The sequence below is a fragment of the Mustelus asterias genome, chromosome 9, assembly GCF_964213995.1.
Source record: "Mustelus asterias chromosome 9, sMusAst1.hap1.1, whole genome shotgun sequence".
Classification (NCBI taxonomy): Eukaryota; Metazoa; Chordata; class Chondrichthyes; order Carcharhiniformes; family Triakidae; genus Mustelus; species Mustelus asterias.
Genome location: NC_135809.1, coordinates 68,438,744 through 68,466,484, shown reverse-complemented (window position 1 = coordinate 68,466,484; position 27,741 = coordinate 68,438,744). Strand labels below are relative to the sequence as shown.

Sequence of the window (27,741 nt, the reverse complement as noted above, 5' to 3'; positions counted from 1 at the left end):
AATCTTCCCAAATTATGGCCACTATCACTGAAATACCACCTGCTTGACCTCATTCCCTAACATTCAGATCCTATGGCTCACTTGTAGGACTTTCTACATGTTGGCTCAAAAAGCTTTCCTGGAATTCCACTCCTCTTAATCTTTCACACTTTGCCTATCCCAATTAATACCGGGAAGTTGAAATCCCCTATTATTATTACCCTATTATTTCAAACTTCTCTGAGATTTGTCTACATATCTACTCTTCTATTTTTGACTGTTTGTGGGCCCTACATTACACTCCAGTAATGTGATTGTCCCTTTCTGTTAAGCTTCATCCATATGGCTTCAGTCAAAGAGTCTGCCAAGATATCATCCCTCCTCACAGCAGGAATTGAATTCTTAGTCAATATTGTGACGCTACCTCCTCTTTTACATCTTCTCCTCCCTCACCATCTCGCCAGAAGATTCTATACCCCGAATAATTGAACTGACAATCCTGCTCCTCCCTCAACCATGTCTCTGTGATGTCAAAAAATTCCAACGTGTTAATCAATCCCTCAGTTTATCAGTCTTTCCCATAATACTCCTTGCATTAAGATAAATGTGATTCAACCTTACCATATTCCCTTGTGTCTTCACATGCCTATCCTAACACTGCCTTCCAGACTTAGTTTTTTTTTCTATGTTTGGCTGTGCATCATCTCTCACTATATCTCCATATGTGACCCATCCTCCGGCCAGTGGTTTCTCAAGATTTATTGTGATTAGGACCTGATGTTTGGGTGAGTGTATTTAACGTTAGCTAATCAGTGTGACAGATTGTGAGTCAGTGTGTTTGACACTGTACCCACAGATGCGACTGAGTGTTTCACGTCAGATTCTGAGACTCCTAACATCTCAAGAGTATATTTAACACCAGGATTGTCACTGAATCCTGACACATTATCCTGTGTTTCACATGCAGATTGTCAATGAATCCTGACACATTGTCCTGTGTTTCACATGCAGATTGTCAATGAATCCTGACACATTGTCCTGTGTTTCACACGCAGATTGTCAATGAATCCTGACACATTGTCCTGTGTTTCACACGCAGATTGTCAATGAATCCTGTTGCATTGTCCTGTGTTTAACACGGAAATTAGTTGTGTGATTTCATATTTCTGTTTTTGATTAGATCATGTTGCTGGAAACCTCTCGAAGGTACAACCCACAAATGCAGGACATCTCCTTTCTGCCAGATTTCAGTTACAACAGAGAGGACTTTGCTAGGGCGGGTATGTGACATTTCTTCTGATTATTCTCTCTTAATGCAGTGTCATAATGTTCTATCATTGTTGGGTTACAGGGAATTGTCCTGTGGAATGTCAGTAAGTGATTATAATCTGTTACTCACTGTCTGAATGATTTGTGAAAGTACATTCAATAGTAACTTACAAAAGACAATTATGTCAATTCTTGAAAGGAAGAATTGCAGTGTCGTGAGGAGTAAGTAGGGCAATGGGACTAATTGGATTACTGCTTTCTCTCACTTGCCAGATTTTGGCAGCATTTGGAGCTTGTAATTAACAACGTAATATAAATTAGGTCTTTATTGAAAGAAGAAGCATATAAGAAATCCCATCTCCAGCAGCCGGACCAAGTGCTGAATTTAAAAAATCTCACTGAATGCAAAGGAGCTGGAGAATAGACTTGATGTCTTATTAACAGTATAATAAGGCTGCCCAACAAGCAATTGGACTGTGTCAATGGGCAAACATACAGTAACTGGGATCCATTCTAATACTGTGTCAATGGACAAACATACAGTAACTGGGATCCATTCTAATACTGTGTCAATGGACAAACATACAGTAACTGGGATCCATTCTAATACTGTGTCAATGGACAAACATACAGTAACTGGGATCCATTCTAACACTGTGTCAATGGAAAGACTTGGAATAAACTGGGATCAATTCTAATACTGTGTCAATGGACAGACGTGCAGTAAACTGGGATCCTTCTAATGCTGTATCAATGGACATACAGGGGACTGGCACAGTTACTGGGAACTGGGGATGGTAGAATTGGTGGGCCGAAGAGCATCTCTCACTCAAAATGACGCTCAGAGCCTCTATGTGTGTGGTCAGGATGTGAACATCTCTGTGGGAGGCGGATCGCAGACACATTAGTCACAGACATGGGTGCAATAACATTTAACATGATTTTCTAAGTGACAACTAACAGACACCTAACTCGTGCATGCCTTCACCTGTGCCCTCTTGGTGACCCTACAACTTCTTAACTTCATGTGTCCTACTGCTAAATCAAGGTGCCTCCAGGATGCACAACGGAGGCGGAGGCAGTCTGCTGCATTCCATACCCTGTGGCCTGTGATGCCCTTGGTGGGTGTGCCCAAGGGGGCCTTGACCTGGAGGGCCCTGGCCGACTTTCAGGTGTAGCAGATGTAGCAGTGCCACCCTGTTCATCCTGCTGCCTGTCAGTTGCACTGGTGGCAGAGAGGGGGTATTCAGAAGGATTGGGGATGGCTGGAATTTCCTGGGTGGAAAGCCAGGCATGTGCTCCAGCAATTCCTTCTCCCTTGGGATGCTAATTGGCCCCTGGGATACTCCATGGAATGGCAGAGCAGCTGGAGTGAACTCCAGGGGCCTCTGCTTCACCTGGCTCTGCCAGTCCTGAATGCCAACTGCGTCTGCCCCATGGTGTGCGAGCCCTTAGTGAGAGCCCACTGAGACTGGGCCATACTCTTGAGGCCTGCAGGCAAGGGCCTCAGCGACTCAGCCATGCCTTCGACACTACCACCCATGACTACCATTTCCTGTCTTAGGCTTCCCATTGTGGTTGCCACCCTTTCAGTGTTGGCCTGGGTACAATGCAATGTCGACACCGTCTCCTGTGATTTCAAGCTGTGGGACTCCTCAAAGCAGTCTCACAGTTGCTGGAATGTTGCTGATCCCTGGTTCTGTTGTTGCATCTCCAGCAGCTTCAGGAGAACTGATCCCAGCAGCTCGGCAGGACAGGATAATCATAAAGAGAAAGGACGTATTTGAAGGGTTGGAATTATTGAAAGCTGTTAAGTTGCCAGGGCCAGATGGATTATTCCCTAGGATGTTGAAGGAGGTCAGGGAGAAGATAGCAGATGTTCTGAGGATGATTTTCCAATCCTCACTAGATACTAGGTAGGGACTGAAGAAATGCAAACATTGTTCCATTGTTTAAAAAGAGTTAGAAGAAAATGCCAAACATAGGCCAGTTTATCTTACATCGTGATGGGCAAGTTAGTAGAATCAGTCCTGAGAGATAGGATTAGCTGTCACATAGGAAGGCAGGGACTTGTCAGGGACGGTCAGCATGGATTTGTTATAGAAAAGTCTTGCCTCACAAACTTGAATGAATTCTTTGAGCAAGTGACAAGAAGGGTTGATGAAGGTAGTAGGGTGGATATTGTGTACATGGATTTTAGCAAAATGTTTAAAAAGATCCTACATGGCATATTGGTTAAAAAAAAAGTAAAAGCCCATGTGATACAGGGTAATGTGGCAAAGTGGATCAAAATTTGGCTGAGTAACAGAATAAAAGGGTAATGGTCGATGGATGCCCTTGCGAATGGAAAGATGTTTCAAATGGTGTTCCACAGGGTTCGGTGTTGTGATCCTTGCTGTTTGTATTATATATTAATGATTTGGGGGGTGAACATGAGGGACATGTTTGGAAAATTTACAGACGACACAAAAATTGGCTGAGTAATGGATAGTGTAAAGGATAGCTATAATCTACAAAACAATACTAATGGGTTGATGGTGTGGACGGTAAAGTGGCAGATGGGTTTTAACATAGAAAAGTGTGAGGTCATGCATTTAGGGAGGTCAAACAGTTATAGGGAATACACAATAAAATGGAATATACTAAGAAGGGTAGATGAAGTAAGAGATCTTGGCAAGTACAAGTACACAGGTCCCTAAAGGCAGCAATTCAAGTAGACAAGGTTGTAAAGAAGGCACATGGAATGCTCTCCTTCATTGGCAGAGGTATAGAATATAAAAGTAAGGATATAATGTTGGAATTGTATAAAACACTAGTGAAGCCACAACTGGAGTATTGTGTGGAGTTCTGATCACTGTTTTACAGGAAGGACATGATTGCTCTGGAGAGAGTACAAAGGAGGTTTACAAGAATATTGCCAGAGGTAAAAAAGTGTAGTTATGAGGAGAGGTTGGATGGGTTGGGGTTATTGTCCTTGATAGATGTATACAAAATTATGAGGGAAAGGTATAAAGTGGACAGGGCAAAATTGTTTCCCTTGGCAGAGAATTCTAGAACCAGGGGTCACAGATTCAAGATAAGTGGCAATAGTAAGGGATATGAGGAAAAACTTTGGGAATTCGCTGCCTGAGTTGGTGGTGGAGGCAGAGCCCCACCTGTTTAAAAAGTACCTATAAGCTACAGAGCTATGGGCCGGTGCAGGAAGGTGGGATCAGAAAGGGGACCTGGGTGCCTTTAGGCTGGCATGGTCAAGATAGACTGAATGATTTGATTTATTATTGTCACATGTATTAGTATACAGTGCAAAGTGTTGTTTCTTGCGCGCTTACCATACACAGGGAAGGAAAGGAGAGAGTGCAGAATGTAATGTTACTGTTATAAAGAACAAAGAACAGTACAGCACAGGAAACAGGCCCTTCTATAGTTATAGCTAGGGTGTTGAGTAAGATCAACTTAATATGAGGTAGGTCCATTCAAAATTCTGATGGCAGCAAGGAAGAAGCTGTTCTTGAGTCGGTTGGCATGTGACCTCAGACTTTTGTATCTTTTTCCAACAGAAGAAGGTGGAAGAGTGAATGTCCAGGGCACATGGGGTCCTTGATTATGCTGGCTGCTCTTCCAAGGCAGCGGGAAATATAGACAGTCAATGGATGGGAGGCTGGTTTGCATCTTGGACTGGACTTCATTCACGACCCTTTGGAGTTTTTTGCAGTCTTGGGCAGAGCAGGAGGCATACCAAACTGTGATACAGTCAGAAAGAATGCTTTCTATGGTGCATCTGTAAACGTTGGTGAGAGTTATAGTGAGCATGCCAAATTTCCTTAGCCTCCTGAGAAAATAGAGGCATGGGTGGGCTTTCTTAACTATAGAGTCGGCGTGGAGGGACCGGGGCAGGTCGTTGGTGATCTGGACACACACCTAGAAACTTGAAGCTCTCGACCATTTCCACTTTATCCCCGTTGATGTAGACAGGGGCATGTCCTCCACTACGCTTCCTGAAGTCGATGACGATCTCCATTTTACTGACATTGAGGGAGAGATTATTTTTGTCGCACCTGTACACCAGATTGTCTATCTCTTTCCTATACTCCAACTCATCATTGTTTGAGATCTGACCCACTATGGTGGTGTCATCAGCAAATTTGAAAATCGAGTTGGAGGGGAATTTGGCCACACAGTCATAGGTATATAAGGAGTAAAGTAGGGGGCTAAGAACACAGCCTTGTGGGGCACCGATGTTGAGGATCATTGTGGAGGAGATGTTGTTGCATATCCTTATTTATTGGCTCCTTCTGTGCCATAACTTTTCTATGATTGGATGTACAGCAAATGGTATCATTCTAATACTGTGTGTGATGATTGGATGTACAGTAAATTGGAATCTTATTCTGACCTGTGTTTCTTTTCCCTCTTCTTCTTCTTCCCTCAGGTCTACAGTTTGAGTTTATCAATCCTATCTTTGAGTTTTCAAAGGGTATGAATGATCTACACTTGGATGATGCAGAATACGCTCTACTAATCGCCATCAATCTGTTCTCAGCTGGTATGGGACTTTGTTTACTGGTCAATTAAAGAAACACTTCACATTGGCTCCCTGCTATCTACACTGGATTTTAAGTATCACTACAATTCTGAAATGAATTCATTTTTCCTGTTGAGTTCTCAGTGATGGGCCAATGCCAATTCTGCTGGACTAGAGATTGACTAGAGTAGATCTTTCTGTTACCATTTGGATCTTTAACCCATGATTTCCTCATGCGTAATACCCGTGTACTCTCAAGGCCTCTCACAATTCAAGAAATGTTTGAATAAATACCATTTGAGTGTGGTGTGAGCTAGACATGGTGCAAAGTAATAGATCAAACCATGAGACAATGCAGCTGATTATATTATTTTGGCGAGTGTCATTCTAATACAAAATTGTACACAGTCCAGTCTTTCACTAATCCTTGTGAGAATACTGGCTCTGACTCAATATCTATAGCATCATTTACGCAATGAAATCAATGAAAATTAAATTTGGGTGGTTTCTATGACAACAGACCAACTTGTAACATAAACTTTACACCTGGGTGTCAAGTTGACAATTCACCCTGTCATGTGTCTGCAAATCAGCATTCTTTGAGCACCCTCAGTGGCTTCAGAAATAAAAACTAGAGCAAGGTTGTCTGAGATACACTTTCCATCTTTGACATTCAAATGAGGAGGAAGAAAATCGAATATGTATCTCACACTTTCATCAGACTGTCAAATTTCAATAGATTAGAACGCGATGATATTTGCTAATCAGAGTACTCTTCCTGTGCCCTTTGTGTTAAGATCCAAGGTATAGGAACCTAAACAACCTCTGTCAATCTCATTATGTGTACAGCTAAAAGGAAATAGGTTTGAAATCCAATTCAGAAAGTGCTGCACCCCAAATAGTGGATGTTGGATACAAACCCATTTGCCCTATGTGATAGAACCTAGAATCAAAATGCCTGAACCATACTGGAAGTAAACAGTGCTGCAATTAAAACATTAGATACATTTTTGTTGTGCCTTATCACACTTCATGTCCAATGAATTTTTCAATTTTTTAGAAGAAGATTGCTTAGTTAGGTGTCTGCCATAGTTCAGATGCAGTGTCCCTTGTCTTTGAGTCAGGAGGCTGGGTGTTTGAGACCCTCTCCAGAGATTTGGAAATGTGATCCAGGCTGATAGTTCAGTACAGTACAGAGGGAGGCTACATTCTCAGAGCTACCATCTTTAAGACGTCAAACCAAATATCTGTCACTCTCAAGTGTTTGCAAAAGATCCCATGGCACTTTTGGAGAAAGAGCAGGAAGCATCCCTCAACCAAGATCACTCGAACAGATTCTCTGGTCAATTGCGCATTGTCCATGGTAGTTTGCTATGCACAAATTGGCTGCTGTATTTCCTTCTTTCCAACAGTGACTACACTTCAAAAGGACATCATTGGTTGTAAAATGCTTTGAGATTTTCTGACGTTGTGAAAGGCGCGAGAGAAATGCAAGTCTTTTTCTTTGCTGCCTTCAGGATGGAGTTGAGTGGGGAAGGGTTGGGGGGAGAGGGGAGGAGAATGCCCAGGAAAAAGATAGCTGACTTATAGAGGAGGAACATTCATACCCGCTGACAATAATTTCACCCTTTAACCCCACGTGGACCGCTCCTAGCAATGGCCTCTTGGTACAGTCATTGGACATGTGAGAGAGGAAGAGACAGAGTATTGGGCTGATTCTTATTCTTATGGACGAAATAGATGTGACTGTGTGATTGTGCACAATCATAAACTGGATCTACTTGACTATATTTACCAAAATTTACCAAAATTCGCTGGACTCTGGGGTGGTTCCCGCAGATTGGAAAACAGCAAATGACACTAAGATGGGTGGCAGAGCAAAGTCTGGAGAGGAAGCTGAAAGTCTGCAAAGGGATATAGATAGTCTAAGTGAGTGGGCGAGGGTCTGGCAGATGGAGTACCATGTTGGTAAATGTGAGGTCATCCATTTTGGTAGGTGATGCACATCAATTTAGACACGAGGCTCAAAGCTTCAGCAAATGAGCCCGACTGGGATGTGCCACAACAGTAACAGCAAATGAGACGCCACTGTTTCAAAAAGGAGGTAGACAAAAGGCAGGTAACTATAGGTCGGTTAGCTTAACTTCTGTAGTAGGGAAAATGCTTGAACCTATCATCAAGGAAGAAATAGCGAGACATCTGGATATAAATTGTCCCATTGGGAAGACGCAGCATGGGTTCACGAAGGGAAAGTAATGTTTGACTAATTTGGCGGAATTCTTTGAGAACATTACATGTGCAGTGGACAGTGGGGAACCTGTGGGTTTGGTGTATCTGGATTTCCAGAAGGCATTTGACAAGTTGCCGCACCAAAGACTGCTGCATAAGATAAAGTGCACAGTGTTACAGGTAATGTATTAGCATGGATAGAGGATTGGTTAACGAACAGAAAGCAAAGTGTGGGGGTAAATGGGTGTTTTCCTGGTTGGCGATCAGTGATTAGTGGTGTGCCTCAGGGATCAGTGTTGGGACCACAATTGTTTACGATTTACATAGATGATTTGGAGTGTAGTGTGTCAAAATTCACAGATGACACTAAGATGGGTGGCAGAGCAAAGTCTGTAGAGGAAGCTGAAAGTCTGCAAAGGGATATAGATAGTCTAAGTGAGTGGGCGAGGGTCTGGCAGATGGAGTACCATGTTGGTAAATGTGAGGTCATCCATTTTGGTAGGTGATGCACATCAATTTAGACACGAGGCTCAAAGCTTCAGCAAATGAAGGCTTTTATTAACTAATAATGAAGCTATCAGAACTTTAGTACACTATCCCAGACTGAAGGGGTCCCGGCCAGAGCAGGGACTCTTATACCTCTCCCAGGAGGCGGAGCCCGACTGGGATGTGCCACAACAGTAACAAACACAGGTGTAACAACCCCACCCTAACCCAACAGCAACAGTAGCACAATCCAACAGTAACATATGTACATCCTTGTAGTACTGGCCAGCCCTGGCTCAGTACTATCCAGTGGGAACCAACGATGGTTCACCACATTCACCCCTCCTTTGAGAACAAAGGCCGGCGGGGTACAAAAACCAGAATAAAGTGTCAGCAGTCTATAAGTTCAGACGGTCAGGGGGACCGCACTGTCGTTGTGACCTCCTCAATACCGGTGGTGACACCGGAGTAGGCACTTGCGGTGGCGTTCTCCCCAAAGCGGCGTCCAGCTGTTCTTCCACGGACTCACAGGCTGGTTGTCCCTGAGGAGACGGTAGTGCAGGGGATCCTGACACGCCCTGCGGTGGCGACCATCCTCGGGGCTCTGGCAAGCTGTACATGGGAGTAAAATTGTTAAGCAATGGTCCCGATGCTGCCCGCGCCGTGTCCGGGGAAGAAATGAGAGATAATGGATTTGTTACTGGGGGTATGGGAGCGACAGGAGTTGCTACGTCCCCTGCAGGTGCCAGGTCTCGGATCGAGACCGTGTCCTCTCGCCCGTCAGGATATGCCACATAGGCATACTGAGGGTTGGCGTGGAGGAGGTGGACCTGTTCGACCAAGGGGTCGGACTTGCGGGCCCTTACATGTCGCCGCAGGTCCTGGGTATGTCAACCAGGCTGGTAAAGATATCCCCGAGGAAGACTTCCGAGGGAATGAGAACATCCTCTCGTGGGGAGTAGCATTGGTCGCCGTACACAGGAGGGAGCGGATAGAGTGAAGCGCATCAGGGAGGACCTCCTGCCAATGGGAGACTGGAAGGCCTTTGGACTTCAACGCCAGTAGGACAGCCTTCCAGACTGTAGCATTCTCTCGTTCCACCTGTCCATTACCCCTAGGGTTGTAACTCGTGGTCCTACTAGAGGCAATCCCGTATGAGAGCAGGAATTGCCTCAAGTCATCGCTCATGAACGACGAGCCCCTGTCGCTATGGATATAGCTGGGGTACCCGAACAGGGTAAAAAGATCACGGAATGCCTTGATCACCGTGGCAGCGGATGTATCCGAACAAGGGACAACAAACGGGAACCGGGAGTACTCATCGATTATGTTTAGAAAGTACACGTTCCGATCTGTTGAGGGAAGGGGGCCCTTAAAATCAACACTCAGTCTCTCGAAGGGACGAGTGGCCTTGACCAAATGTGCCCGGTCAGGTCGGTAAAAGTGCGGTTTGCATTCCGCGCAAATCCGACAGCTCCTTGTCACCGACCTGACGTCCTCCACCGAGTAAGGCAGGTTGCGGGCTTTTACAAAGTGGTAGAGCCGAGTGACCCCAGGATGGCACAGATCATTATGGAGGGCGTTCAAACATCCTCCTGAATACTAGCGCATGTTCCGCGCGAGAGGGCATCTGAGGGCTCATTGAGTTTCCCTGGACGATACATGATATCGTAGTTATAGGTGGAGAGTTCAATTCTCCACCGCAAGATCTTGTCGTTCTTGATCTTGCCCCTCTGCGTGTTGTTAAACATGAACGCCACGGACCTCTGGTCCGTGATCAGGGTGAACCGTTTTCCCGCCAGGTAATGGCGCCAGTGTCTGACGGCCTCCACAATGGCCTGGGCCTCCTTTTCCACTGCTGAATGCCGAATTTCGGGGCCTTGGAGGGTGCGGGAAAAAAATGCGACGGGCCTGCCCACCTGGTTAAGTGTGGCGGCCAGGGCAAAATCAGATGCATCGCTTTCCACCTGAACGGGGATGGATTCGTCTACAGCGTGCATTGTAGCTTTCGCGATGTCGTCTTTCAATTTCTTGAAGGCCAATCGGGCCTCTGGCGTGAAGGGAAAAGTCGTGGACTTAATAAGCGGACGGGCTTTGTCCGCATAGTTGGGAACCCACTGCGCATAATAGGAGAAGAAGCCTAGGCATCTTCTCAGTGCTTTTGCGCTGGCGGGCAAGGGGAGTTCAGCAAGGGGGCACATACGGTCTGGATTAGGGCCAATGACCCCGTTTTCCACCACGTATCCCAGGATGGCGCGTACGGAACACACACTTCTCCCTGTTGTAGGTCAAGTTCAGGCGAGATGCAGTGCGTAAGAAGTTTTGGAGGTTTGTGTCATGGTCCTGCTGATCATGGCCGCAGATGGTGACATTATCCAGGTACGGGAAGGTCGCCCGCAGCCTGTTCTGGTCCACCATTCGGTCCATAGCACGCTGGAAGACCGAGACCCCATTGGTGACACCAAAGGGAACCCTAAGAAAATGATACAAGCGACCATCCGCCTCAAAGGCCGTGTATTGTCGGTCCTCTGGGCGAATGGGGAGTTGGTGGTAGGCGGATTTGAGGTCTATAGTGGAGAACACCCGGTACTGCGCAATCTGATTGACCATATCAGATATGCGCGGGAGAGGATACGCATCCAGCTGCGTATATCGGTTAATGGTCTGACTGTAATCAATGACCATCCGGGGTTTGTTCCCGCTCTTGACCACAACAACCTGTGCCCTCCACGGACTAACACTGGGCTGTATGATCCCTTCTTTGAGGAGTCGCTGAACCTCAGATCTGATGAAGATCCGATACTCAGTGCTGTAACGCCTACTTTTAGTAGCGATGGGCTTGCAGCCTGGTACCAGATTCTGAAATAAAGAGGGTGTGGTGATCTTTAACATAGAAAGATTGCAGGCGGGGCGCGTTGGGCAATTTGGAGACTGCAGCTGTTCTCCCACTGCCAGCGAAGGGAGTGGCCCACCGTACTGTAGGATCACACTCCTCAAGTGGACCATGAAGTTTAGTCCGAGAAGAATTGGCGCGCAAAGATACGGCAACACAAGGAGCTTGAAACGCTCGTAAACTGTGCCTTGTACTTTCAAGGTTACCACGCAACTCCCTAGCACGGCAACAGACCGGGACCTTGATGCCATAGAGATTGTCTGTTTGGCAGGTTGAATCTGGAGTCCACACCTCTTCACAGTGTCAGTGTGGATAAAGCTCTCAGTGCTTCCGCTGTCAAACAGACAATAAAGCACATGATTGTTTACCTGGATATCCATCATTGAACGATCGAGCCTGTGAGGCTTAGCCTGGTCCAGGATGATCGGCGCCACCGTTGGTTCATGAACGCCACTGCAGGCAGCTGAAATCGATGCTGAGGACCCCTGCTGGTCGCTCGTGGTCATCGTCGACCAACATGGCCGCCCCCATGAATCGCACGTGGGTGAGGGCGCCAAACTCAGCGACCCCTGGTGGTCATCCTCCTCCGACTCCGTCGACCGTAATGGCGTCGTCCTGGACTCGCACGTGGACGAACCCCGCGACGACCTCGACGACGATGGTGATGATCCAAGCTCCGAAGAGTCGCAGGCCGCACTGCCGTTCCTGGGTTTCGATCTGCACACTTTTGCATAATGACCTTTTTTACCGCATGCGGTGCAGATTACCGCTTTAGCGGGACACTTTTGTCGGGTATGTTTTGCTCCTCCACAGAAATAGCACCGCGGGCCGCATGGGGCTGCAGCCGTTGTCTGGCCCAAATGGGAGCATGCCATAACACAGCACTTCGAGCCCAAGGGGCGAGGAGGGATTTGCGACTGCTCCTGCCACGTTGTCTCCACGTGGTCCTCTGGATATAAGACTAAGCTCTTTGAAGCCGACTCGAGCATTTCAGCTAATTCGATGGCCTGGGTAAGGTTGAGATTACCCTTTTCCAGCAGTTTGAGACGGATGTATGATGACCCGACCCCGGCCACAAACGCATCTCGGGCGAGGTCGTACATGCTCTGCTCAGCCGACACAGCTTTGCAGTCACAGCCCCTGGCTCGCTGTAAGAGCTCATTGGCATAGTCCTCCATGGTTTCACCCGACTGCTGACGTCGTGTAGCGAGGAGGTAACGAGCATGTATCTCGTTAGGAGGTTTTGTATAGCGCTTCTTTAGAAGCTCGAGGGCCCTAGGGTAAGTGGTGGCTGCACGGATCGCGAGGTAGACTGTGTCACTTACCCTCGCATGGAGGACCCGGAGTCTGTCATCATCTGTAGTGACCGCTGCGGAGGCTGCTAGGTAATCTTCGAAACACTTCAGCCAGTGGTCGAAGGTGTTAGAAACGCCCACCGCACGTGGATCTAGCGACAGACGTTCTGGCTTGAGAATTTGCTCCATACTCTCCTTTCTTTTTTTTCTTCCGTCGAGAGTTTAATATTAGTTAATAAAATTGATGCACATAAATTTAGACACGAGGCTCAAAGCTTCAGCAAATGAAGACTTTTATTAACTAATAATGAAGCTATCAGAACTTTAGTACACTATCCCAGACTGAAGGGGTCCCGGCCAGAGCAGGGACTCTTATACCTCTCCCAGGAGGCGGAGCCCGACTGGGATGTGCCACAACACTACAGTACAAAGGTGTAACAACCCCACCCTAACCCAACAGCACCAGTAGTACAATCCAACAGTAACATATGTACATCCTTGTAGTACTGGCCAGCCCTGGCTCAGTACTATCCAGTGGGAACCAATGATGGTTCACCACAGTAGGAATAACAGCAAAATGGACTATTATTTAAATGGTAAAAAAATTGCAGCATGCTGCTGTGCAGAGGGACCTGGGTGTCCTTGTGCAGGAATCTCAAGGAGTTGGTTTGCAGGTGCAGCAGGTAATTAAGAAGGCAAATGGAATTTTGTTCTTTATTGCGAGAGGAATGGAGTTTAAAAACAGTGAGGTTATGTTGCAGCTGTATAAGGTGCTGGTGAGGCCATACCTGGAGTACTGTGTACAGTTTTGGTCTCCTTACTTGAGAAAGGATATATTGGCACTGGAGGGGGTGCAGAGGAGATTCACTCGGTTGATTCCGGAGTTGAGAGGATTGGCTTATGAGGAGAGACTAAGTAGACTGGGGCTATATTCATTGGAATTCAGAAGAATAGAACATAGAACATTACAGCGCAGTACAGGCCCTTCGGCCCTCGATGTTGCGCCGACCAGTGGTACCAATCTAAAGCCCCTCTAATCTACACTATTCCAATATCATCCATATGTTTATCCAATAACCACTTGAACGCTCTCAAATTTGACGAGTCCACCACTGCTGCAGGCAGGGCATTCCACGCCCTTACTACTCTCTGAGTAAAGAACCTACCTCTAACATCTGTCCTATATCTCTCACCCCTCAATTTAAAGCTATGTCCCCTCGTGCTAGCCAACACCATCCGAGGAAAAAGGCTCTCACTATCCACCCTATCTAATCCTCTGATCATCTTGTATGCCTCTATTAAGTCACCTCTTAACCTTCTTCTCTCTAACGAAAACAACCTCAAGCCCCTCAGCCTTTCCTCATACGATCTTCCCACCATACCAGGCAACATCCTGGTAAATCTCCTCTGCACCCTTTCCAACACTTCCTCTTCTTTCCTATAATACAGCGACCAGAACTGTACGCAATACTCCAAATGCGGCCGCACCAGAGTTTTGTACAGTTGCAGCATGACCTCCTGGCTCCGAAACTCAATCCCTCTACCAATAAAAGCTAACACACCGTACGCCTTCTTAACAACCCTATCAACCTGGGTGCCAACTTTCAGGGATCTATGCACATGGACACCCAGATCCCTCTGTTCATCCACACTACCAAGTATCTTACCATTAGCCCAGTACTCTGTATTCCTGTTACTCCTTCCAAAGTGAATCACCTCACATTTTTCCGCATTAAACTCCATTTGCCACCTCTCAGCCCAGCTCTGCAGCTTATCTATGTCCTTCTGTAACCTGCCACTTCCCTCCGCACTGTCTACAACTCCACCGACTTTAGTGTCATCCGCAAATTTACTAATCCATCCTTCCACGCCCTCATCCAAGTCATTAATAAAAATGACAAACAGCAGTGGACCCAAAACAGATCCTTGTGGTACACCACTAGTAACTGAACTCCAGGATGAATATTTCCCATCAATCACCACCCTTTGTTTTCTTACAGCTAGCCAATTCCTGATCCAAACCACTAAATCACCCTCAATCCCATGTGTCCGTATTTTCTGTAAAAGCTTACCATGGGGAACCTTATCAAACGCTTTGCTGAAATCCATATACACCACATCAACCGCTTTACCCTCATCCACCTCTTTGGTCACCTTCTCAAAGAACTCAATAAGGTTTGTGAGGCACGACCTACCCTTCACAAAACCGTGCTGACTATCCCTAATCAAATTATTCCTTTCTAGGTGATTATAAATCCTATCTCTTATAATCCTTTACAAAACTTTGGCCACAACAGAAGTAAGGCTCACCGGTCTATAATTACCAGGGTTTTCCTACTCCCCTTCTTGAACAAGGGGACAACATTTGCTATCCTCCAGTCTTCTGGCACTGTTCCTGTAGACAATGACGCCACAAAGATCAAAGCCAAAGGCTCTGCAATCTCCTCTCTAGCCTCCCAGCGAATCCTAGGATAAATCCCATCTGGCCCAGGGGACTTATCTATTTTTACCCTTTCCAGAATTGCTAACACCTCCTCCTTATGAACATCAAAACCATCCAGTCCAACAGCCTGCATCTCAGTACTCCCTCTCCAGTGTGAATACCGACGAAAAATATTCATTTAGTGCCTCTCCTATCTCTTCAGACTCCACGCACAACTTCCCACTTCTGTCTTTGACTGGCCCTAATCTTACCCTAGTCATTCTTTTACTCCTGACATACTTATAGAAAGCTTTAGGGTTTTCCTTGATCCTACCCGCCAAAGACTTCTCATGTCCCCTCCTGGCTCTTCTTAACTCTTTCTTTAGGTCCTTCCTGGCTAACTTGTAACTCTCAAGCGCCCTAACTGAGCCTTCACGTCTCATCTTAACATAAGTCTCCTTCTTCCTCTTCACAAGAGATTCAACCTCCTTAGTAAACCACGGTTCCCTCACACGTCTGCTTCCTCCCTGCCTGACAGGTACATATTTATCAAGGACGCGTAGTAGCTGTTCCTTGAACAAGTTCCACATTACAATTGTGCCCATCCCCTGCAGTTTCCTTCCCCAACCTATGCCAGCTAAATCTCGCCTAATCGCATCATAATTTCCTTTCCCCCAGCTATAACTCTTGCCCTTTGGTATATACCTATCCTTTTCCATTGCTAAAGTAAACGTAATCGAATTGTGGTCACTGTCACCAAAGTGCTCACCTACCTCCAAATCTAACACCTGGCCTGGTTCATTACCCAGTACCAAATCCAATGTGGCCTCGCCTCTTGTTGGTCTATCTACATACTGTGTCAGGAAGCCTTCCTGCACACACTGGACAAAAACCGACCCCCTCTAAAGTACTCGAACTATAGCTTTTCCAGTCAATATTTGTAAAGTTAAAGTCCCCCAGTACAACTACCCTGTTACTTTCGCTCCTATCCAGAATCATCTTTGCAATCTGTTCCTCTACTCTCTGGAACTTTTTGGAGGTCTATAAAATATTCCCAACAGGGTGACCTCTCCTTTCCTGTTTCTAACCTCAGCCCAAACTACCTCAGTAGACGAGTCCTCATCAAATGTCCTTTCTGCCACCGTAATACTGTCCTTGACTAACAATGCCACACCTCCCCCTCTTTTACCACCTTCCCTGCACTTACTGAAACATCTAAACCCCGGAACCTGCAACAACCATTCCTGTCCCTGCTCTATCCATGTCTCCGAGATGGCCACAACAATTTCTGGGAGATCTTATAGAAACATATAAGATTATGAAGGGAATAGATAAGATAGAAGCAGGGAAATTGTTTCCACTGGCGGGTGAAACTAGAACTAGGGGGCATAGCCTCAAAATAAGGGGAAGCAGATTTAGGACTGAGTTGAGGAGGAACTTCTTCACACAAAGAGTTGTGAATCTGTGGAATTCCCTGCGCAGTGAAGCAGTTGAGGCTACCTCATTGAATGTTTTTAAGGCAAGGATAGATAAATTTTTGAACAGTAAAGGAATTAAGGGTTATGGTGAGCGGGCGGGTAAGTGGAGCTGAGTCCACGAAAAGATCAGCCATGATCTTATTGAATGGCGGAGCAGGCTCGAGGAGCCAGATGGCCTACTCCTGCTCCTAGTTCTAATGTTCTTATATCTTACCAGTCCCCAGTGTATCCCATCAGCCAATACAATTGTCGGCGGTATTGCTCTGAGGTAACCACATTGAAATGCGTTGCTTCCTTCCACAGATCGCCCAAATGTTGAAGACCACGAATTGGTGGAAAGATTGCAACAGCCTTACGTTGAAGCTCTCCATTCCTATACACAGAGAAAGAGACCAAACGTCAGTGATGGGTGTTGTATACGGACCATTGGATTCACCTCACACCTTTATTATTTCACACTTTTCACCTTTCATAAGAAATCACTTTGTTTCTAATAATTGCTCGGTGAATCCCTAACCCTACACATCTCACCTCAGGGCTGATATGCTACAGCACAAGTAAAACAATCATTGACCATTTCAATTTCTGTTGAAAGTGTCTGAAGAGAGAGTACCCAGCCTGAGATGTCCCTATCTGCATTCCCAGTATTTATTTGTGTATATAAATTAATAAGAATGGCGATTTTACACTTGATAGACCATGTTGTAACGTACTCTCTGCTAGTGACTCCTCGTGGGGCAACATGATGGCACAATGGTTAACACTCTATCTTACAGCGCCAGAGATCCAGGTTCAGCTCTGACCTTGGGTGACTGTGTGGAGTTTGCACGTTCTCCCGGTGTCTTCATAGGTTTCCTCTGAGTGCTCCCGCAGTCCAAAGATGTGCAGGTTAGCTGGATTGGCCATACTAAATGCGTGGGGTTACGGAAATAGGGCAGGGGGATGGGTCTGGGTAAGATGCTGTTTTGGAGGGTTGATGCAGACATGATAGGCCAAATGGCCTCCCTCTGCACTGTAGGATTTCTATGATTCTATGACAAAAACAAAAGGTAGAAAAGGGAATAAGAAAAATGATAGGCAGAGAAACCAAGGACAAAGTTCAAACGGCTATAGAGAAAAATATTGGGAACGAGGCAAAAAATGTTAAAAAGATAAGCTTAAAGGCTCTGTGCCTTAATGCACAGAGCATTTGCAATAAAGTGGATAAACTAATCGCGCATAGAGGTAAACGGGTGTAATTGAACTAATCACGCATAGAGGTAAACGGGTGTAATTGAACTAATCACGCATAGAGGTAAACGGGTGCAATATAATTGGGATTACGGAGACATGGCTGCAGGGTGAACAGGGATGGGAATTGAATGTCGCAGGGTATTCAATATTTATGAAGGACAGGCATAAAGGAAAAGATGGCGGAGTGGCACTGCTGGTTAAAGAGGAAATTAACACAAGAGTGAGAAAGGATATTGGCTCTGACAACGCAGAGTCTGTATGGGTAGAGTTGAGAAATACCAAGGGGCAAAAAACATTAGTGGGTGTCATGTATAGACCCCCAAGCTGCAGTGGTGATGTTGGGAATGGCATTAAACACAAAATTAGAGATGCAAGTGATAAAGGAATATCGGTGATCATGGGTGAATTTAATTTGCGTTGTAAAAGGTTGGACTTTAACCTGGTGTTGTCAGACTTCTTACTGTGTTTACCCCAGTCCAACGCCAGCATCTCCACATCATGAATTTAATCTGCACATAGATTGGGCAAATCAAATTAGCCACAATGCCGTAGAGGAGGCATTAGAACATAAGAACATAAGAACTAGGAGCAGGAGTCGGCCATCTGGCCCCTCCAGCCTGCTCCACCATTCAGTAAGGTCATGGCTGATCTTTTTGTGGACTCAGCTTCACTTACCCGCCCGCTCACCATAACCCTTAATTCCTTTACTGTTCAAAAAGTTATCTATTCTTGCCTTAAAAACATTCAATGAGGTAGCCTCAACTGCTTCACTGGGCAGGGAATTCCACAGATTCACAACCCTTTGTGTGAAGAAGTTCCTCCTCAACCCAATCCTAAATCTGCTCCCCCTTATTTTGAGGCCATGCCCTCTAGTTTTAGTTTCACCTGCCAGTGGAAACAACTTCCTTACCTATTCCCTTCATAATCTTAAATGTTTCTATAAGATCTCCCCTCATTCTTCTGAATCCCAATGAGTATAGCCCCAGTCTACTCAATCTCTCCTCATAAGCCAATCCTCTCAACTCCGGAATCAACCTAGTGAATCTCCTCTGTACCCCCTCCAGTGCCAGTATATCCTTTCTCAAGGAAGGAGACCAAAACTGTGCACAGTACTCTAGGTGTGGCCTCATCAGCACCTTATATAGCTGCAACATAACCTTGCTGTTTTTAAACTCCATCCCTCTAGCAATAAAGAACAAAATTCCATTTGCCTTCTTAATTACCTGTTCCATAAGACATAGGAGCAGAATTAGGCCACTCGGCCCATCGAGTCTGCTCCGCCATTCAATCAGGGCTGATATTTTTCATCCCCATTCTCCTGCCTTTTCCCCATAATTATGATCCCCTTATTAATCCACTTGATCCCCTTATTAATCAAGAACCTATCTATCTTGTCTTAAAACACTCAATGACCTGGCCTCCACAGCCTTCTGTGGCAAAGAGTTCCACAGATTCACCACTCTCTGGCTGAAGAAATTCCTCCTAATCTCTGTTTTAAAGGATTATCCCTTTAGCCTAAGGTTGTGCCCTCTGTTTCTAGTTTTTCCTCTTCAGGAAACACCCTCTTCACGTCCACTCTATCCAGACCTCGCAGTATCCTGTAAGTTTCAATAAGATCCCCCCACCCATCCTTCTGAACTCCAACGAGTACAGACTCAGAGTCCTCAACCGTTCCTCATGCGACAAGCTCTTCATTCCAGGGATCATTCTTGTGAACTCCCTCTGGACCCTTTGCAAAGCCATCCTTCCTTAGATATCGGGCCCAAAACTGCTCACAATATTCCAAATGGGGTCTGACCAGAGCCTTATACAGCGTCAGAAGTACATCCCTGCTCTTGTATTCTAGCCCTCTTGATACAAATGCTAACATTGCATTTGATTTCCTAACTGCTGTCTGAACCTGCACGTTAACCTTAAGAGAAACTTGAACCTGCAACCAACTTTTTGTGATTCATACACAGGGACACCCAGGTCCCTCTGCACAGCAGCATGCTGCAATTTTTTACCACTTAAATAATAATCCATTTTGCTGTTATTCCTACCAAAATGGATGACCTCACATTTACCACCATGGTACTCCATCTGCCAGACCCTTGCCCACTCACTTAGACTATCTATATCCCTTTGCAGACTTTCAGCATCCTCTGCACACTTTGCTCTGCCACTCATCTTAGTGCCATCTGTGAATTTTGACACATTACACTTGGTCCCCAACTCCAAATCATCTATGTAAATCATAAACAATTGCGGTCCCAACACTGATCCCTGAGGCACACCACTAGTCACTGATCGCCAACCAGAAAAACACCCATTTACCCCCACTCTTTGCTTGCTGTTAGTTAACCAATCCTCTATCCATGCTAATACATTACCCATAACACTGTGCACCTTTATCTTATGCAGCAACCTTTGGTGTGGCACCTTGTCAAATGCCTTCTGGAAATCCAAATGCACCACATCCACAGGTTCCCCATTGTCCACTGCACACATAATGTTCTCAAAGAATTCCACCAAATTGGTCAAACATGACCTGCCCTTCATGAACCCATGCTGCGTCTTCCCAATGGGACAATTTATATCCAGATGTCTCACTAGTTCTTCCTTGATGATAGATTCAAGCATTCTCCCTAATACAGAAGTTAAGCTAACTGGCCTATAGTTCCCGCCTCTTCTCTACCTCCTTTTTGAAACAGTGGCGTCACATTTGCTGTTTTCCAATCTGTGGGAACCACCCCAGAGTCCAGCGAATTTTGGTAAATTACCACCAGTGCATTTGCTATTTCCCCCGCCATCTCTTTTAGTACCCTGGGATGCATTCCATCAGGGCCAGGAGACTTGTTTATCTTTAGCCCCATTAACTTGCCCAACACTCCCTCTTTAGTGATAATAGTTTCTAGGTCCTCACCTGCCATTACCTTCTTGTCATCAATTTTTGGCATGTTATTTGTGTCTGTGAAGACCGACACAAAATACCTGTTCAATGCCTCAGCCATTTCCTCATTTCCAGTTATTACATCCCCCTTCTCATCCTCTAAAGGACCAATGTTTACTTTAGCCACTCTTTCATTTTATATATTTGTAGAAAGAACAAAGAAAATTGCAGCACAGGAACAGGCCCTTTGGCCCCCAAGACTGCACTGACCATGCTGCCCTTTTGCTATCTGTTTTTATATTCTGAGCTAGTTTACTCTCGTAATTCATCTTACTTTTCTTTAAAGCTTTTTTAGTGGCTTTCTGTTGACCTTTAAAGATTTCCCAATCTTCTAGTTTCCCACTAATCTTTGCCACTTTGTATGCATTTTCTTTCAATTTGATACCCTCCTTTATTGCCTTAGATATCCATGGCTGATTATCTCATTTTCTACAGTCCTTCCTTATCATTGGAGTGTATATGGGATGGTTTTCTTGACCAATATGTGGAGGAACCAACTAGAGAGCAGGCCATCTTATACTGGGTACTGTGTAATGAGAAGGGAATCATTGCCAATCTAGCTGTACGAGACCCCTTGGGGATGAGCGACCATAACATGATAGAATTTTTTATCAAGGTGGAGAATGAAGTCGTTGATTCAGAGACTAGGGTGCTGAATCCTAATAAAGGAAACTATGAGGATTTGAGGCGCAAGTTGGCCTTGATAGACTGGGGAGAGTTACTTAAAGAGATGACAATGGATGGGCAATGGCAAACATTCAAGGAATGCAGGGGGGAACTGCAGCAACTGTTTATTCCTGTCTGGCACAAAAGCAAAATGGGTAAGAGGGCCAATCCATGGCTTACAAAGGAAATTAGAGCGAGTATCCAATCCAAGGAAGAAGCATACAGATTGGCCAAGAAAAATAATAGATCTGAGGACTGGGATCAATTTAGAATTAAGCAAAGAAGTACCAAGGGATTGATTAAGAAGGGGAAAATACAGTACAGAAGTAAGCTTGCAGGGAAAATAAAGACTGACACTAAGAGTTTCTGTAGATACGTGAAGAGAAAGAGGTTGTTGAAGACAAATGTAGATCTCCTACCGACAGAAAAGGGGGAATGTATAATAGGGGACAAAGAATTGGCTGAGCAACTGAATACATACTTTGGCTCCGTCTTCACAAAGAGGACACAAATCAGATACAGAAATGTTGGAGAATGCAAGATTTAGTGGGATGGAAGAACTGAGGGAAATCAATATTAGTAGAGAAATGGTCCTGGGAAAATTGATGGGATTGAAGGCAGATAAATCCCCAGGCCCTGTAATCTACATCCCAGAGTACTTAAGGAAGTGGCTCTAGAAATAGTGGATCCATTGGTGGTCATCTTCCAGCAATCCATAGACTCTGGAACAGTCCCCGCAGATTGGAGGGTAGCTAATGTCATTCCAATATTCAAAAAGGAAGGTAGAGAGAAAACAGGGAATTATAGACCAGTCAGCTTAATATCAGAGAGTGGGGAAAATTCTCGAATCCATTATCAAGGACTTTATAGCGGAGCATTTAGAAAGCAGTGGCAGGATCAGATAGAATCAGCATGGATTTATGAAGGGGAAATCATGCTCGACAAATCTGAAGATGTAACTAGTAGAGTTGACAAGGGGGAGCCAATCGATGTGGTATATTTGGATTTTCAGAAAGCGTTTGATAAAGTCCCGCATAAGAAATTATTGTGCAAGATTAAAGCACATGGGATTGGAGGAAGTGTATTGAGATGGATAGAAAACCGGTTAGCAGAGAGGAAAGTAAATTTGTGGATGACACTAAAGTCGGTGGAGTTGTAGACAGTGCGGAGGGAAGTGGCAGATTACAGAGGGACATAGATAAGCTGCAGAGCTGGGCTGAGAGGTGGCAAATGGAGTTTAATGCGGAAAAGTGTGAGGTGATTCACTTTGGAAGGAGTAACAGGAATACAGAGTACTGGGCTAATGGTAAGATACTTGGTAGTGTGGATGAACAGAGGGATCTGGGTGTCCATGTGCATAGATCCCTGAAGGTTGGCACCCAGGTTGATAGGGTTGTTAAGAAGGTGTACGGTGTGTTAGCTTTTATTGGTAGAGGGATTGAGTTTCGGAGCCAGGAGGTCATGCTGCAACTGTACAAAACTCTGGTGCGGCCGCATTTGGAGTATTGCGTACAGTTCTGGTCGCCGTATTATAGGAAAGATGTGGAAGTGTTGGAAAGGGTGCAGAGGAGATTTACCAGGATGTTGCCTGGTATGGTGGGAAGATCGTATGAGGAAAGGCTGAGGGGCTTGAGGTTGTTTTCGTTAGAGAGAAGAAGGTTAAGAGGTGACTTAATAGAGGCATACAAGATGATCAGAGGATTAGATAGGGTGGATAGTGAGAGCCTTTTTCCTCGGATGGTGTTGGCTAGCACGAGGGGACATAGCTTTAAATTGAGGGGTGATAGATATAGGACAGATGTTAGAGGTAGGTTCTTTACTCAGAGAGTAGTAAGGGCGTGGAATGCCCTGCCTGCAGCAGTGGTGGACTTGTCAAATTTGAGAGCGTTCAAGTGGTTATTGGATAAACATATGGATGATATTGGAATAGTGTAGATTCGAGGGGCTTTAGATTGGTACCACTGGTCGGCGCAACATCGAGGGCCGAAGGGCCTGTACTGCGCTGTAATGTTCTATGAAACAAAGAGTAGGAATTAATGAGTGCTTTTCAAATTGGCAGGCAGTAACTAGTGGGGTGCCACAGGGATCGGTGCTGGGACCCCAGCTATTCACAATATATATTAATAATTTGAATGAGGGAACAAAATGTAACACCTCAAAGTTTGCAGATGATACCAAGTTGGGTGGGAGGGTGAACTGTGACGAGGATGCAGAAATCCTTCAGAATAATCTGGACAGGTTGGGTGAGTGGGCAAGTCAATGGCAGATGCAGTATAATTTGGTTATTCACTTTGGAAGCAAAAACAAGAAGGCTGATTACTACCTGAATGGTATAAATTGGGAGAGGGGAGTGTGCAATGGGACCTGGGTGTCCTTGTGCACCAGTCGCTGAAGGAAAGCAAGCAGGTGCAGCAGGCAGTAAAGAAGGCAAATGGTATGTTGGCCTTCATTGCGAGAGGTTTCAAGTACAGGAGCAGAGATGTGTTGCAATTATACAGGGCCTTGGTGAGGCCACACGTAGAGTATTGTGTGCAGTTTTGGTCTCCTTTTCTGAGGAAGGATGTTCTTGCTCTCAAGGGAATGCAGCGAAGGTTTATCAGGCTGATTCCAGGGATGGTGGGACTGATGTATGAGGAGAGATTGACAAGATAAGGATTGTTTTTGCTGGAGTTCAGACAAATGAGGGAGGATTTAATAGAGACTTATAAAATTCTAACAGGGCTAGACAGGGTAGATGCAGGGAGGATATTCCCGATAATGGGGGGAGTCCAAAACCAAGAGTCACAGTCTGAGATTTCAGGGTAGACCATTTAAGACGGAAATGAAGACTCAAAGAGCCTGTGGAATTCATTACCACAGGAAGTAGTTGATGGCAAAACATTGAATGTATTTAAGAGGTGGTTGGATATAGAACTTGGGGCGAATGGGATCAAAGGTTATGGGGAAAAAGCAGGATTAGGCTATTGAGTTGGATGATCAGCCATGATCGTAGTGAATGGCGGAGCAGGCTCGAAGAGCCAAATGGCCTCCTGCTCCTATCTTCTATGTTTCTACAATACTTCTACTGCTTCTCCGCGTTTGATTTTCTAGTTCCATGACTGACTGAATCCTCTTACTTCCTTGTCAGTGGCAAAGATCACCTCGATTATGGTCTCATTGTCTTTAGTGTTTCAGGCAGATCTAATCACAGCTGGTTAAGACACATTGTAAAATTCAGCCAAATATCTGCACACTTACAGAAAAATAAAATACTGCAGATGCTGGAAATCTGAAATAAAACAAAAAATTCTGGAAAGAGCTCAGCAGTTGTGACAGCATCTATGGAGAGGGCAACAGAGCAAATGTTTCAAGTTCAATATGACTCTTCTTCACATATTGGATTCGAAACATTTACTCTATTTCCTCTCTCCACAGATGCTGCCAGACCTGCTGGGCTTTTCCAGCATTTTCTGTTCTTGGTACACGCACTTACCTTAGCCACAAGCAGAGGCTAACCAAGTCCTTCCTGATTTGCTTCCGGGATTCATGCATAGATAAAATGCCAGCAGCTTATATCCAAAATGTTCTGCTACTCTGCCTTCAAGGAATGGCTTTAGTTCGAAAGGGGACCAACCACCTTTCTGTGTAAAGTGGCCCCCTCGTCCCAAATCTCCTCTGCATGTCTCCTAGTTAGTCCCTGTTTACCATTTCTATCCAACATGAGTACATCAGCGTCAAGGCCCTTTTGACAAACACTGCATGAGGATGATTTGCCCTTTGAACATGGTGTACTCCCAGCCCATCAGGCATCAGTGAATGCCACGGACTTCATCAATAATACAAAAGCAAAACACTGCAATGATGGAAACCTCAAATAAATTCAGAAAGTGCTGGAAATACTCTGCAGGTCAGGCAGTACCTATGCATAGAGGGAACAGAGTTAATGTTACACGTCAGTAATTTGTTAGAACTGTTATGAGAAAAAGTCTTAATCTGAACCTTTAGCTCTGTTTCTCTCTCCACAGATACTGCCTGATCTGCTGAGTATTTTTAGCGTTTTTAATCTGATTTCATTAATGATACCCACATAATTCGGGTGGGCCTTGCCCAGACGAGCTGCATTCTCCTTCAGTGAGTTGACAGTTGACTGACAGACTCACCATCTATCTGTTACAGGATCATCTGATGTTTCCTCGGATGCTGATGAAGCTGGTTTGTCTGCGGACTCTGAGCAGCGTCCATTCGGAGCAAGTCTTTGCACTCCGACTTCAGGATAGAAAATTGCCACCCCTTCTCTCGGAAATATGGGACATGCATGAATGATTCTGGAGTTCCCTGTGAGAAACTCCAGCTCACAGAATCAGACACAACATCAAATGTGGGAAGCTTCACTCGGTGGAAATGAGAACAGCCAAGAAAGAGACAGCTCACAGAGAGACTTACATAGACCACCAACTGCAATTATCAATGCAACACTCTAATTGTGTTAAGAGATGTTTTAAGGAGATTTTCTAGATTGAATCTGGAAAAGTTCCATTTTACAGCTACAACGTGTTAGCTGTATGGTCACTGACTGTCCCTGTTTATCTTCATTTTGTGAATCTTAAAGCTGCAGTCATTAGTTTCATTTCACAGACGCGCTTTCTGGTGGATTGGCTGGGTGCAGACTGGAGTCTAGCTGGGATCAGTATGACAGGGGAAATAAAGTCAGCAGTCCCTGATCCTGTCACAGAGCCACCATCTCAAGCTCAGTGGCTGGCTCAGAGAAACCACTTTGTTCATGAGTGAAGGACAGTGAAGAATCAGGAGGACTGGAGAGTGGGAATCTGTTACACAGGCACATACCATCAACTAACCAAAATCAGCATGTGCCTCGATGCAGCTTTATATGGAGCCATTGTACTAAAATCAAAATGAAAGCTTACTTAGATTGGTATCGAGTGACAGTGTGTGTCAGTCTCAGACTGGTATCTGTTGACAGTGTGTGTCAGTCTCAGACTGGTATCTGTTGACAGTGTGTGTCAGTCTCAGACTGGTATCTAGTGACAGTGTGTGTCAGTCTCAGACTGGTATCTGTTGACAGTGTGTGTCAGTCTCAGACTGGCATCTGTTGACAGTGTGTGTCAGTCTCAGACTGGTATCTGTTGACAGTGTGTGTCAGTCTCAGACTGGTATCTGTTGACAGTGTGTGTCAGTCTCAGACTGGTATCGAGTGACAGTGTGTGTCAGTCTCAGACTGGTATCGAGTGACAGTGTGTGTCAGTCTCAGACTGGTATCGAGTGATGGTGTGTGTCAGTCTCAGACTGGTATCTGTTGACGGTGTGTGTCAGTCTCAGACTGGTATCTAGTGATGGTGTGTGTCAGTCTCAGACTGGTATCTGTTGACGGTGTGTGTCAGTCTCAGACTGGTATCTAGTGATGGTGTGTGTCAGTCTCAGACTGGTATCTGTTGACAGTGTGTGTCAGTCTCAGACTGGTATCTGTTGACAGTGTGTGTCAGTCTCAGACTGGTATCTGTTGACAGTGTGTGTCAGTCTCAGACTGGTATCTAGTGATGGTGTGTGTCAGTCTCAGACTGGTATCGAGTGACAGTGTGTGTCAGTCTCAGACTGGTATCTGTTGACAGTGTGTGTCAGTCTCAGACTGGTATCTGTTGACAGTGTGTGTCAGTCTCAGACTGGTATCTGTTGACAGTGTGTGTCAGTCTCAGACTGGTATCTAGTGACAGTGTGTGTCAGTCTCAGACTGGTATCTGTTGACAGTGTGTGTCAGTCTCAGACTGGTATCTAGTGACAGTGTGTGTCAGTCTCAGACTGGTATCTAGTGACAGTGTGTGTCAGTCTCAGACTGGTATCGAGTGACAGTGTGTGTCAGTCTCAGACTGGTATCTAGTGACAGTGTGTGTCAGTCTCAGACTGGTATCTGTTGACAGTGTGTGTCAGTCTCAGACTGGTATCTAGTGACAGTGTGTGTCAGTCTCAGGCTGGTATCTAGTGACAGTGTGTGTCAGTCTCAGACTGGTATCGAGTGACAGTGTGTGTCAGTCTCAGACTGGTATCGAGTGACAGTGTGTGTCAGTCTCAGACTGGTATCTGTTGACAGTGTGTGTCAGTCTCAGGCTGGTATCGAGTGACAGTGTGTGTCAGTCTCAGACTGGTATCTGTTGACAGTGTGTGTCAGTCTCAGGCTGGTATCGAGTGACAGTGTGTGTCAGTCTCAGACTGGTATCTGTTGACAGTGTGTGTCAGTCTCAGGCTGGTATCGAGTGACAGTGTGTGTCAGTCTCAGACTGGTATCTGTTGACAGTGTGTGTCAGTCTCAGACTGGTATCTAGTGATGGTGTGTGTCAGTCTCAGA

General features: G+C 45.4%; 1 protein-coding gene across 2 annotated transcripts in view; it reads left to right on the top strand.

The window, feature by feature from the left end:
• The window catches only part of nr1h3 (nuclear receptor subfamily 1, group H, member 3), a 462,162-nt gene extending 436,279 nt beyond the window's left edge, over positions 1–25,883 (top strand). For both annotated transcript variants that reach the window (XM_078220325.1, XM_078220324.1), the window contains exons 6-9: positions 1,160–1,259; positions 5,678–5,791; positions 16,877–16,971; positions 25,560–25,883. In XM_078220325.1, the coding sequence (XP_078076451.1) occupies positions 1,160–1,259; positions 5,678–5,791; positions 16,877–16,971; positions 25,560–25,706 (456 nt within the window). In that variant the 3' untranslated portion in view covers positions 25,707–25,883. The remainder of the gene's footprint in view (positions 1–1,159; positions 1,260–5,677; positions 5,792–16,876; positions 16,972–25,559) is intronic.
• Positions 25,884–27,741: the final 1,858 nt, after the last annotated feature.